The sequence below is a fragment of the Bombina bombina genome, chromosome 3 (genome assembly GCF_027579735.1).
Source record: "Bombina bombina isolate aBomBom1 chromosome 3, aBomBom1.pri, whole genome shotgun sequence".
Classification (NCBI taxonomy): domain Eukaryota; kingdom Metazoa; phylum Chordata; class Amphibia; order Anura; family Bombinatoridae; genus Bombina; species Bombina bombina.
The window spans coordinates 134,162,187-134,177,438 of NC_069501.1; the positions used below are offsets into that span (position 1 = coordinate 134,162,187).

A 15,252-nucleotide genomic window follows, 5' to 3' on the forward strand; every position below is an offset into this window, starting at 1 on the left:
ACATATATATTTATGTGTTAATATGTGTATATGCTTATATACATATATATGTATGTGTATACTTACTGTGCTTATATACATATATATTTATGTGTTAATATGTGTATATGCTTATATTTATATATATTTATGTGTTAATATGTGTATATGCTTATATACATATATATTTATGTGTTAATATGTGCATATGCTTCTATACATATATATTTATGTGTTAATATGTGCATATGCTTCTATACATATATATTTATGTGTTAATATGTGCATATGCTTATATACATATATATTTATGTGTTAATATGTGTATATGCTTATATACATATATATTTATGTGTTAATATGTGCATATGCTTATATACATATATATTTATGTGTTAATATGTGCATATTCTTATATACATATATATTTATGTGTTAATATGTGCATATGCTTATATACATATATATTTATGTGTTAATATGTGCATATGCTTATATACATATATATTTATGTGTTAATATGTGCATATGCTTATATACATATATATTTATGTGTTAATATGTGCATATGCTTATACACATATATATTTATGTGTTAATATGTGTATATTCTTATATACATATATATTTATGTGTTAATATGTGTATATGCTTATATACATATATATTTATGTGTTAATATGTGCATATGCTTATATACATATATATTTATGTGTTAATATGTGTATATGCTTATATACATATATATTTATGTGTTAATATGTGCATATGCTTATATACATATATATTTATGTGTTAATATGTGCATATGCTTATATACATATATATTTATGTGTTAATATGTGCATATGCTTATATACATATATATTTATGTGTTAATATGTGTATATTCTTATATACATATATATTTATGTGTTAATATGTGTATATGCTTATATACATATATATTTATGTGTTAATATGTGCATATGCTTATATACATATATATTTATGTGTTAATATGTGTATATGCTTATATACATATATATTTATGTGTTAATATGTGTATATGCTTATATACATATATATTTATGTGTTAATATGTGTATATGCTTATATACATATATATTTATGTGTTAATATGTGCATATGCTTATATACATATATATTTATGTGTTAATATGTGTATACTTACTGTGCTTATATGCATATATATTTATGTGTTAATATGTGTATATGCTTATATACATATATATTTATGTGTTAATATGTGTATATTCTTATATACATATATATTTATGTGTTAATATGTGTATATGCTTATATACATATTGACCCCACATTTTCCCACTATTCGTTCCTTGATCAATAAATACACAACACCTGGTTGGGAGAGAAAAGGCCGCAGCTTATTTATTAAACAAACCAATAAATTAACATCTTTATTTAACTTTTCAACAATATTTACAATCCACCTCAGTGCTTGCTTTTATTTTCTCCTAAGCCCCCACCCCTTCCAGGGCTGGGCGTTCCTCACATTCCTTTGCTTACCCCAACATAACTACCACCATGCTCCATTAGGCGTAAGCCTCAACAGAAACTAGCAAGCACTTCCGCCTGCGCTGCGACATCACCTAGCTCACCATATAGGGAGGGAGGGCGGGACACACCTCCTACCGTGCTGTTCAGAAGGACACCTGTGACCTCACTTCCAGTGCTGGGACTTATCAAAGTTCCCCAACCCCACCCACATGGAATAATCCACTCCTGGGGGGGGGAAGTGGGGTCACAGGTGCCCTCCTTCCATGTTGTCATCCGGGCCTTTACTTGACCCCACATTTTCCCACTATTCGTTCCTTGATCAATAAATACACAACACCTGGTTGGGAGAGAAAAGGCCGCAGCTTATTTATTAAACAAACCAATAAATTAACATCTTTATTTAACTTTTCAACAATATTTACAATCCACCTCAGTGCTTGCTTTTATTTTCTCCTAAGCCCCCACCCCTTCCAGGGCTGGGCGTTCCTCACATTCCTTTGCTTACCCCAACATAACTACCACCATGCTCCATTAGGCGTAAGCCTCAACAGAAACTAGCAAGCACTTCCGCCACAACTCGCTCCCTAGCGAGTACCGCCAACCAAAGCTAAGGCCTTTTCTATCCCCTCCCGAAGATTAAAATTAAATAAATGTAGTCTGACTTCGTTGAGATGCACTCCGTCCTTCAAGTAAAAACATTTCCCCGATTCCCCTTCAAACTCTACATGGCGTAAGCCCACACCCCCCAGCCCCTTTACATACCCAGATACGGTTCTATTGACCTTTCGTCTGGAAGCCTCCAGTTTGTTTGCATCCCACGCCGATCTCCATACTACTCTACTCTCAATCTCGGACCATACTAGGACCATACCCGGAAACAGCTGACACAATCTATCAAAACTTCTTTTTATGTCCTCAATTAATGCCTTCTGTGGCATACATCCCAAATCGTTTCCACCTGAGTGCACCACCAATACCTTCGGGGGGGAGAAAAGCCTGGCATGTTCCACCACCGTGCCTACTACTTGTGACCATTTCATGCCCTGATCCCAAACCATCTGATGATAAGCCGGTCCCTTCCAAAGCCCAACTGGGTCCCATCCGGCTTCACTGCTGCTGCCTTCCTCGCCCAGTATATGTAGGAATGTCCTACAATCCAACACTTCCCCGGCTCTGTCAAAAAATTAAAACGTTATCAGTTCCCCCCGATTCGGGGCACCAAACCCGGTCTCACATACCCCCGGAATCGCTCTGATCTCCATCTCCCGATCCTCCTAATCACTGAAGCCTCTAACCCCAAATTGGCCGCCTCCGTCGCCGCGCCTATCCTGAAAGAATGAGAACCAAACTCCAGGCCGACAATTCCCATTAATCCCAACACCTTCCGCATTACTGCCACAAACTGAAAACGCGACAATGGCATTCCGTTCGCATGAACCAACATCGGGCCTGCCCCAGAACCGGCCATCTGAAGATATTCCCTCACGGCCCTTACCGGACAACATTCCCCGCCGATTGCCCGCAGCACCACTACCGATCCTCTACCCTCTTGGTCCGTTTTAGACCTCCGAACCCATAACTCGACCATCCCTTCTGTCACCACAACATCCTGCCTACTCATTCCGCTCACGTCCCACCTGTTTTTTCCCACCAGCTCCGACACCCTGAATGCTCCAAAGAAAGCCAGGACGAAAGCGGCCCTGAACAACAGTTCTTCATACTTTGATAAACAAACCCTATTTAGCTCCGCCACCAACCCCTGCAGAATCGCAAAAGTAACTGGCCTCCGACCATCCGACCGGAATCGCTTCTTACACATCCCTCTGACTGCCATCCGAGTCACAAATTTTTTTGTAAGGTCCTCCCTACCCAGCAAACGAAAAAGGAATGCCATTGCTGCCATCCTCTTTCGCACTTCAGAGGGCGATAGCCCTTCCCTCTCCCACGAACCTACCCAGCTCATCCACAACAAGAAATTACTCCTCCTGCATTCCTGATACTGCTCCTCCTGTAGCACCCGCTCCCACAATTTCCACACTCGGGCGTAAGCCCTCCATGTGTTAGGAGCCAAAGCCCTTTTGATTAATCTCAACATTCCTGGCAACCCAGGTACCACAGATCCTCGGGACATGCTACTCCATCCCGTTCCGCTCCCGGGGCCACTTCTCGGAACCTGTCCCACTGAAATCGTGACAAAGCGTCAGCAATAACGTTAAATCGACCCGGGACATGCACTGCTCTGAAAGATATGTTGCATCTCAGGCACTCCAATACAAACACCCTTAGGAGCCGTATCACCGCCGGCGAATTCGCCGTTAAACGGTTGATTGCCCATACCACTCCCTGATTGTCAGAATGGAAACAAACCCTTTTGTTGCCCAGCTGCTCCGGCCAAATCTTTAATGCCACAACCAACGGGAATAATTCCAAGAAAGTCAGGTTCTTAGTCAAACCCCACTCGGTCCACACTTCGGGCCATCTACCCGCACACCACTGGCCGTTCAAATAGGCCCCAAAACCGTGGGCTCCTGCAGCGTCTGTAAATAAACACAACTGGTCGTCTGACCAGCCAATTTCTTGCATGATCACTTGCCCATTGAAATCCTCCAAGAAGGTCCGCCAGACCTTCAAGTCCTCTTTGACCTCCACCGACAACCTGACATGGTGTCTTGGGTCAGAAACTCCGGTTGTCAGCAATGACATACGTCTGCAGAATATTCGGCCAATGGGAATTATCCTGCATGCAAAGTTCAGCTTTCCCAACAACGATTGTATATCCCTGAGGGTAGCTTTCTTTCTCGCCAGCATCCTGCCAATCACCGATTTGAGGTCAGCTACCTTGTCCTCTGGTAACCTGCACTCCATCTTAATGGAATCCAATTGGATTCCCAAAAAACTCAATGACGTTGTGGGGCCCTCGGATTTATCAGCGGCCACCGGGATACCAAATTCCTCGGTCTCCTGTCCGAAAGCCCGGACCAGACGGTCACATATCGCTGAGCCAGCCGGCCCAACAAACAGGAAATCGTCCAGATAATGTACCATAGACGAAATCCCCGCCGTCTGTTTCACCACCCACTCAACAAAGGAACTGAACCGCTCAAAATAGGAACATGAAATTGAACATCCCATCGGGAGGCACAAATCAACGAAAAAAGATCCATCCATTTTGCATCCCAAAAGATGGTGACACCTTGGATGGACCGGGAGCAAGCGAAAAGCCGATTCAACATCAGCTTTTGCCATTAAAGCCCCAAGGCCCGCCGTTCTCACTAAGCCCACAGCCTTGTCGAATGATGCATATTTCACCGCCACCAATTCCGGATCGATGCCGTCATTGACCGACAATCCTTTAGGGTAAGACAGGTGGTGGATCATGCGATATTGACCCGGGGCCTTCTTGGGGACAACCCCCAGTGGTGATACCCTGAGGTTCATGAATGGGGGTTCCACAAACGGACCCGCCATTCTACCCAATCAAACCTCCTTTTCAATTTTCTCTCTTAGGACCCAAGGGTATTCCCTGGCTGACTTCAAATTCCCTGGAATACCCTCCATTCGCTCATCTTTATACGGAATCATAAAACCCGAGCTAAAACCCGTAAGTAGCAGCTCAGCATCCTCAGCGCGTCCGCGCTTACTGGCGTAAGCCTCTAACCATGGGGCCATCTTTTCGACCCTCACTGGCGTCCGTGCCCGTTGAACCCACGTCTCCTGACCGGGTCGCTTGTTTCCCTTTCTTGAAGCATTTCGCGAAGGGGTGTACACCCCCACACCCAGAACACTCGTGCTTGTATTTGCATGAGGCCCCGAACTTACACTGCCCATCGTTGAACTGGAAGCATACCCCTTTTCTAAGGGCTGATCCAGTCCCCCCGGAGCTTCCGCTGCCCGACGTTTGCCCGTAACCCCGAAAGGAATGACTACCCCTTAAGGGAGTCATAATCTCTAGCCAAATGCTCATATCTCTGTCGTCCCACCGCATCTCTGGCCGCACCGCCAACCTTTGCCTAAAGCCCTCGTCGTACCGCCACCACGCCATTCCCCCGTATGTCCTATACGCGCTAGAAATCTCGTCGTAATAACAGAACAACGAAGACCCTTGATCCGGGAACTTCTCGCATGTGACACTAGCCAAGATGCCGAATGCACGCGACCAATTACTAAAAGTCTTTGGTAATTTGCGCCAACGTTTTTTGCGCTCCTCCTCCTCCTTTTTCCCTGTTTCCTTCTCATCCTCCTTTACCTCCAGAACGTGCTCCAAAGGTAACAGTGAGAAAATCTCTATATATTCCCGTTTCCCAATCTTGTCCCTCAAATCACTGGTTAAGTGAATCCCTAAAGGGCCAATTGAACAGAGACATGGTCTCCGCATAGCCCCTTCCGGTACCCGGACCACCTCTCCTACACTGCTCGCTGTACTTCCCGTGCTTGCCGCCGGTACCGGCGACCCCGCAACAGCTGGGGTAACTCCTGGCGTTGCCCACGCCGCCGCAACCGAGGTACTCCCACCCGGGTTCTCCAAAGAAGCAATTAAAGCTTTTAAACCTGACACCAGCGTTTCCCTCTCACCAGACGCAGCCCCATTCACACCCGGTGCCCCACCAGCCATCTCACCTGCTGGCTGCTGCACCGTTCCTGCGCGTTCCACTCGTACTGGTCTTGCTTCTGTATGTTCCTCCCGTACCGATCTAGCTTCTGCGCGATCCTCTCGAACTGGCCTTCCCTCGTCCCTGCGGCCTCGGCCACTGTTATCTTCCTCCCTTCCTCTGCTCACGTCCAGTCTCCTCCGAACCATTTCTCTCCTGGCAGGGGATCTCCCCCTGCCGTATCTGCCCCGGTCCCGACTTCTATCCAATCTTGCCCAAGTAGGCGAAGCCGATGACCCGCCTCCTCTTGTCCTCCTTCGCGGCGACCTAGATCTCCTGCCTCCTCTTGCAGACGCCGTCCTGGCCGGCTGCATAGCCCCTCGATCTGTTCCACCTCCTGCTACCGGTGCCTGTAATGTAGATATAGACATAACTTCTCTCCCCACAGAAACCCCTCTGCCCCCTACTTCTCCCTCCTGAAAAACTGCTCCCTGCCCTCCCACACTCCGTTGAGGAGACAGTAACTGTAGTATCTGCGCCAAGGCGGACAGATCACCTACCTGACTCGCCGTTCTCGGTCCCGCCGATGTGCCCTCTAAGGGATCATCCTCCTCATCCGCAAAGTCACCACTGGCGTTGAGCTCGAGTGGTGGCTCCGTAAGCCTGTCCTGCTGTGCCGGGATGACTCCTTCAGAGACGTCCAGAGCCTCCTCCCTCAGTTCTCCCCCGGTCCCACCTGCAATGCACAATAAAAAATCAAAACCGTCCACAGCAATAAACACCCCCTCCCGTTCCTATATTTTGCCTTCATATGCCAATTTTTTTTTTTTGCTCCCCACTATAGGACCCCCCCCCCCTTCCTGTACCCGCCCCGGAGGACCCTACCCGACACCCACTCCTTAGAAAACTTTACAGGCCCCCCCCCCCCCTGCTCGGCACACCCTATAGGGGAGGTACCGTTATCCTGCATATGGGACCCCCACTCTAAATGGCCCCCCAATCTATATGCCACCAAAGGGAGGGGAACAGCTATAATAAACAATATACCAGCGGACCTGCCAAGTAAACAGGACCCCAGACTACATTCTATCTCACTTTCCCCCTTTTTTTTTTTTTGGGGGGGCCCAAATGGCACCTCGCCATGCTAACAGAGAAGGGCCTAATAGATACGCCCGCCCCAAGTAGACCGGTACCTGGCCTAACGGCGGGGGGGCGCCTAAATTTACATGGGGGGGAATCAAACCTACTGCTTGTGAAGTGGTTCCGCCAAACTTTATGCCACCCAGGCTGGCAGGAACAACCCAGATACTCCCTCACACTATGCGCGCTCTTTTTTTTTTTTTTTTTTTATATTAACCCCTTTTCCTAGCCTTAATAACTGCCAGTTATGCCCCTTGGGTCCCTACCCCGATCCCCAGCAAAAAAATTTTCCTCAACTTTTTTTTTTTTTTTTTTTTTTTTGCCCACTGCTGAACCCTATGTTCCCTTTTTCCCAGGCCAGTCGGGCGCACTCTGTGAGGAAAACCTCCCCCCCCCTCCCCCCAATGGGCACCACCTGTAAATGCAGCTCCCTCCCCCACCATACACCCGTGTCCTTTTTTGCGCCTTTTTTTTTTTTTTTTTTTGTGTTTCTGCGATAGCTCCGCCACTATGTCCCCATACTTCGATAGCTCAGCCGCTTACCTGACTCCCGACCTCTTCTCCCGGTCCGTCCTGATCTGCCGCGTCCTCTCGCTGTTTGGTGCTCCGACCGTTGACGTGCCGTGATGACGTCAGACCTCAGCGCCGCCTGCGACCGGGTCTCCGTTCCCGCTCCGGACCGTAAACTTCCATGGCTCTCCAGACTCGCCTGCTCCAGTGGACCCACCGGCTGACTCCTCTCCCGACCGGATCTTCTCCTGCCGACCTCCGGGCTCAAGCGTTCCGGTGGCCTCGACCTCCTGGCCGGCCGTCTTCCGCTCCCGACTGCTGACTCCAACACCGGACCTGTCGTGGCTACCTCCCCAGCCGTGGACAACTGCTGCCGGATCCAGCCTTCGCCATTCCTCCTCGCCGCCGACAGCAACTCCTGCAACAAGGCCTCCATCTTCAGGTAAGTCAGTGTACACACCTCCTACCGTGCTGTTCAGAAGGACACCTGTGACCTCACTTCCAGTGCTGGGACTTATCAAAGTTCCCCAACCCCACCCACATGGAATAATCCACTCCTGGGGGGGGAAGTGGGGTCACAGGTGCCCTCCTTCCATGTTGTCATCCGGGCCTTTACTATAATTATGTGTTAATATGTGTATACTTACTGTGCTTATATACATATATATTTATGTGTTAATATGTGTATACTTACTGTGCTTAAATACATATATATTTATGTGTTAATATGTGTATACTTACTGTGCTTATATACATATATATTTATGTGTTAATATGTGTATATGCTTATATACATATATATTTATGTGTTAATATGTGTATATGCTTATATACATATATATTTATGTGTTAATATGTGTATACTTACTGTGCTTATATACATATATATTTATGTGTTAATATGTGTATACTTACTGTGCTTAAATACATATATATTTATGTGTTAATATGTGTATACTTACTGTGCTTATATACATATATATTTATGTGTTAATATGTGTATACTTACTGTGCTTATATACATATACATTTATGTGTTAATATGTGTATACTTACTGTGCTTATATACATATATATTTATGTGTTAATATGTGTATACTTACTGTGCTTATATACATATATATTTATGTGTTAATATGTGTATATTCTTATATACATATATATTTATGTGTTAATATGTGTATATGCTTATATACATATATATTTATGTGTTAATGTGTATACTTACTGTGCTTATATACATATATATTTATGTGTTAATATGCGTATACTTACTGTGCTTATATACATATATATTTATGTGTTAATATGTGTATACTTACTGTGCTTATATACATATATATTTATGTGTTAATATGTGTATACTTACTGTGCTTATATACATATATATTTATGTGTTAATATGTGTATATTCTTATATACATATATATTTATGTGTTAATATGTGTATATGCTTATATACATATATATTTATATGTTAATATGTGTATACTTACTGTGCTTATATACATATATATTTATGTGTTAATATGTGTATACTTACTGTGCTTATATACATATATATTTATGTGTTAATATGTGTATACTTACTGTGCTTATATACATATATATTTATGTGTTAACATGTGTATACTTACTGTGTTTATATACATATATATTTGTGTTAATATGTGTATATGCTTATATACATATATATTTGTGTTAATATGTGTATACTTACTGTGCTTATATACATATATATTTATGTGTTAATATGTGTATACTTACTGTGCTTATATACATATATATTTATGTGTTTTTATGTGTATACTTACTGAGCTTATATACATATATATTTATGTGTTAATATGTGTATACTTACTGTGCTTATATACATATATATTTATGTGTTAATATGTGTATATACATATATATTTATGTGTTAATATGTGTATACTTACTGTGCTTATATACATATATATATATTTATGCGTTAATATGTGTATACTTACTGTGCTTATATACATATATATTTATGTGTTAATATGTGTATACTTACTGTGCTTATATACATATATACTTATGTGTTAATATGTGTATACTTACTGTGCTTATATACATATATATTTATGTGTTAATATGTGTATACTTACTGTGCTTATATACATATATACTTATGTGTTAATATGTGTATACTTACTGTGCTTATATACATATATATTTATGTGTTAATATGTGTATACTTACTGTGCTTAAATACATATATATTTATGTGTTAATATGTGTATATACACATATTGGCACATAAATATATATGAAAATAAGCATATACATAAATATTTACTGGTAACACACAGTTCCAATAGACCGCAGTGTAAAGGCACTTTTTGGTGCCGTTTTTTTTTTTTATAACACCCTACTCCCGCCAACTTTAAAGCCCCAAAAATGGCCTAATGCAGTTGTTTTTTTATTTTAAAAAATGCTACATTTTGTTTTAATTAACAAACTACAATGCATTCTATTTTAGGGCCATTTGGGGCACTTTTGCGCTAATTGCTCCCATGAGCTTGTGGTAGCAATAACATGCAACTTGAAATGGCTGGTTTATTTATCGTGCGTTCGTAAACAGGCAAATTTGCCCGTTTGCGGGCACACGATAATTTAGCGCTCCACTTGTAACCTGGCCCTAAATGTTTTAGGGAGCCATCAAGACTTATTGGCTTTGACCGAAACTGGTATAGACTGACTGTTTCTGTTGCTGTAAAAGATGCATTTTATAGATTTGTCACAAGGCTAATAAGTAAATTATAGAAGATACCATCTCAGGAAGGCAAAATTTTGATAGAGGTTTCACACTTTGAAAGTTAATGACCAAACTGTAGTAAAGTCTAATGGATTCCCGGTGCCACTTATGTTCCAGTCACTTTCAAAACTGCATTTGAAGAGTAAACTTGCGCTCCCCTTGGAAATCACAATTAATATCTTGATTTTGTTTTTCTTTTCTGAGAATAATAAAACCCTCTAAGATGTTTGTAATGAAAACTATCCAGGGAACATTAAATACTTTGCATTATGATGAATTATTTGTGTTATTTGTTTTAGATATTTGCATCGCTCATTGTGGATTTGATTGCAAAGCTTACTGCTGTGATGGGACTCCACCGTACTGTTGCTCATATTATGCCTACGTCGGAAATGTCCTCACGTAAGTAAAATCCAGGCATTATGTTTTGCAAGCTGATTACCTTACAATGTTTATTAATGCTTATATTACTTGCTGGTGTGGCATAAACTTCTCTTAATTTGTATATGAAGTGTGCACATATATTCTCTTGTGGCATTAAAGAGACATTGGACTGTAATTTTTTCTGTCCTTTATGTGTTCCCAATGATCGATTATACCTGCTGAATTAAATTGCTAATAGCTGCTTTGCCTTTTTGTTATATGAAATAGAATGTTGAAACAGTCTCTAATACTGAAATGATGAATAATGTAGTATTCAATTACAAAAGCTGTGTAAACAATAAACAGGCAACAGGAGAAATCAACCTCCCAGTGAGGGTTGGAAGGCTAGCCCTTTAAAATTGTGTTTCTGCAGCTGCTTGTAATACAGTGAACTGGTATCAGCTACTTGCCTGATTACATCATGTCTTATGTATGTTTTCCCAGTTACTTCTTATACCAGCATTAAAGGGATATGAAACCAAAAAGTATTTAATTATTCAGATACAACATACAATTTTAAACAACTTTCCAATTTACTTCTATTATCTTATTTATTTTGTTCTCTTGGTATCCTTTCTTAAAAAGCAGACCTAGGAAGGCTCAGGAAAATCAATGCACTACTGGGAGCTATCTGCTGATTGGAGGCTGCACATATGTGACTCTTGTCATTGGCTAACCTGATATGTTCAGCTAGCTCCCAGTAGTAAATTGCTGCCCCTTCAAAAAAGGATAGCAAGAAAACAAATAAAAATTGAAAAATAGAAGTAAATTGTAAAGTTGTTCAAAATGTTAAGCTGTATCTGAATCATCAAATAGATTTATGTGGCTTTATTTCTCTTTGCAGGGACAATAAACACCTTATAATTGCAAATACTTTCAAAAAGAGAAGCAATCTGCCAGGAATGGACAATAGCAAGGAGTCCATGTCTAGTTTCCACCATTAGGGAGACTTTCCCCAGGGTCATAATACAAATGCATACAGAGAGGGAAGCAGTCTGCCAGGATCAGTAGCTTGTTCTATGGCCCAGATACCACCTGGGAGTACCATCTTTTAGAAGGCCAAAATGATTGTCTGTGGTTGCCATGTCCCTTGTTCAGAGGAGGATTGCCTGATATTTCAGGGCTGGATCTACCTTGCTAGGTGGGATCAGACTGCTATACTTCAGGAAAGTTCTACTCTGTGAAAAACACAATTGGGCTAAAAGAGGCTGCTACTAGGTAGTAACTTGCCATAGAACAAGCCACTGCGCTGTTGTTCATTTCTGGTAGAGCGCTTCTCTTTCTGTATGTATTACCTTATAATTACAATACACTTGTGTTGTCTTGCTATAGAATAAGATCAGTCAAGGCTAACAAATTAAAACAAATTAACATCTAATTTGCTGCAATTGCATATTATTTGCAGCTGATAAGGCTAGCACTGGTTATTATGCTAGAATAAAGTGCATTGTTTTGCAGTCCTTAACTGTTGAAGCAAATTTGGGAAAGATAGACTATATGGCCAAAAACATATGGACACCCCTATTAATTATTGAGTTCAGCTGTTTCAACCACACCCGTTGCTAACAGCTGCATAAAATCCAGCACAGAGCCATGAAATCTTTAAAAATAAAGAATGTCAGGATAGTGGGTTGTATTGAAGAGCTCAGTGAGTTCATGCCTCCACTGGACTCTGGAGAAGTGAAAATGTGTTCTTTTGAGTGATGAATGACTGATGAAAGGATCTTGCAGCGCAAATGCCAGGAGAACGCCACCTATGGGAATGCATAATGACTACTGTAAAGTTTGGTGGAGGAGGTAATAGTCTGGGGCTGTTTATGAGGGATTTGTGTTGCCCCAGTGAAGGGTAATTTTAATGTTACAGAATACAAAGACATTTTAGACAGTTGGGTGCTTCCAAAGTTTTGGCTACAGTGTGGGTGAAGGCCTTTTCCTGTTCCAGCATGACTGTGCCCCTGTGCACAAAACCAAGGTCCATTAAGACATGGTTTGATGAATTTGGTGTGGAGGAACTCTAGTGGCCTACACAGAGCCCTGACCTAAATCTCAATTAACTCTGATTCAAACCCAAATAACACTGAGGGGTCAATTTATTAATGTGCAAGCGGACATGATACGATGTAGCGTATCATGTCCGCTGCACATTGATAAATGCCGACAGCATACGATGTCGGCATTTATCATTGCACCAAACACGGGGCATCAAGCTCTGTTCGGAACTTGATAAATTGACCACTGATTGTGAGCCAGGCCTTCTAATCTAACATCAGTGCTTGACCTCATTAAATGCTCTTTTGGATAAATTAGCACACATTCCCTCAGACGCACTCCAAAATCCTGTAGAAAGCCTTCACAGAAGAGTTGCGGCTGTTATAGCCACAAAGGGGGAAAGGCAAAGCCATATTAATGCCCATTGTTTTGGAATGGGATGTCCAATAAGCTCATATAGGTGCGATGGTCAGGTCTCCAAACTTTTTGACATATAGGGCTCAATTTATCAAGCCCTTCTCTCCCCTTGGACTGTACAAGCGAACTTGCAGCCAGGATTTATCAAGCAGCGGCCATCAGACTACTGCTTCCCTGTCCTGTTCTCTACCTCTTAGGTGGAGAATTTCAATCTCCCCAGTCTCTTCCAACCAGGAAGATTCACAGCTCTTGCCCGATCTTGATTGGTTGTGCATGGACAGGGGGCAGTGTTGCACAAGAGCTCACAGGTGTAAATGATAAGTGTTGGGCGGGATAAGTAAAAGCTGGGCGGGCGGAGCAAATATGTCCGCCACTGTCCGCTCGTGGATGATCGGCACATAGTATATGTAGCAGGGATAGCCATGAGAAGTCTGCAGTGTGCTTTTTCAGTTCTGAGAATTAGAAAAAAAACCACAATTGTTTTTGCAGTATATTAATTTGACTAATAAAATGGCAGGACAAATAAAGACCAGCATCTAAATAAAAAGTTACTGTATAATAAAAAACAAAATATTTTAAATCATCTATCAGCCATAGCATTGGGACAGAAATTATTATTGAAGAGACAGTCTATACCATAGTAACGCTTACCTCGAATGTTTTTTTGAGCCCCCTACAATCCTTCATCATCTGTTGCCACATACTGCTGCTCCAATGTTATAATACGTTTTTTGAAACGTTTCTCTTATTTGGCCATTTTGAAATCGCTGCCTCCCTCCTCCTCCTTATAATGTATTGTTAGGTACACTTGTGCACATAAGTCTTAGTGCCATCACTTATTAGTTATTACCTGTTCTGTATGTGAATTCCGAAGTTATACTTATAGCAGTATACAAAGATACAAAGATGATATTAGATGACGTGTATATCAACAGTGTCCTCACTCTTTAGCCTACTTAAGGAAAACAAAAAAGACCTTCTCTGTGTACAGGAGGACAACAATTGTGGCTGCACTGTGAAAGACTCATTGCGCATGCGCAAATATACGTGAGCAGATCTGAGACCTAACAAATCAGTCAACGCTCATTGGCTGAAGCTACATCCACAGACCAGATGACGCAATCTGAAAGAGGAGTTTGGCAGCCATTTACTTATGGCCAAATAAGAGAAACTTAAAAAAAATAATAATATACTATTGGAGCGTCTGTATGTTGCAATGGATGCAGGAGGATTGTTAGAGGTAAGTGTTATAACGATGTAGACTGTCCCTTTAAAAGGACATAAAACACTGGTATTGTAATATAAAATGAAATTGTAAATATTAACCCCTTGAGTGCTAGCGACGGCTCTGAGCCGTCACAGAGTTTCCCACTCTGGTGCTAATGACGGCTCAGAGCCGTCGCTAACTCTCTCCCACATTGAGGGAGATCTGGGGGCTCCCACCCACTCCTACCCCGGCGATCAGACCTGCATAGTGACAGGCATCGCCGGGGCTTCCCGTTTTGCACAGTGACGTCACGCGCAATGACGTGATGACGTCACCGCGCAACTTTATTAACAAAATAACAATACAAAGTATAGGGAAAGGGGGCATGCTGCTTAGACGCCTGTATCTCAGGCATCTAAGCAGCCACAGATCCCCAAGACCCACCATTGGAAAGGTAATCGCCTAACCGTTCAAATGATGTAAGTCTTGGGGATCTGAAAAAAAAAATATAAAAGTTAAAAAAAAATTTTGTCAAAAATTAAAAAAAAAAAAAACCTTCAATCACCTTAGCACCCAGGTGGGAAAGTGCTTAGCACTCAAAGGGTTAAAGAAAATGTTTTGCAACATACTTTCATTATTTTATTTGCCTGCTTTTTCTGTAATTGAGTACTGAAAATTGTTTTCAATTCCACAAT

At 41.8% G+C, this 15,252-nt stretch overlaps 1 protein-coding gene across 1 annotated transcript in view; it reads left to right on the forward strand.

Moving 5' to 3' along the window:
* CYYR1 (cysteine and tyrosine rich 1) overlaps positions 1-15,252 on the forward strand; it is a 251,918-nt gene that overhangs the window by 89,785 nt on the left and 146,881 nt on the right. The window contains exon 2 of the mRNA XM_053705996.1: positions 10,821-10,923. Within this exon, the coding sequence (XP_053561971.1) occupies positions 10,821-10,923 (103 nt within the window). The remainder of the gene's footprint in view (positions 1-10,820; positions 10,924-15,252) is intronic.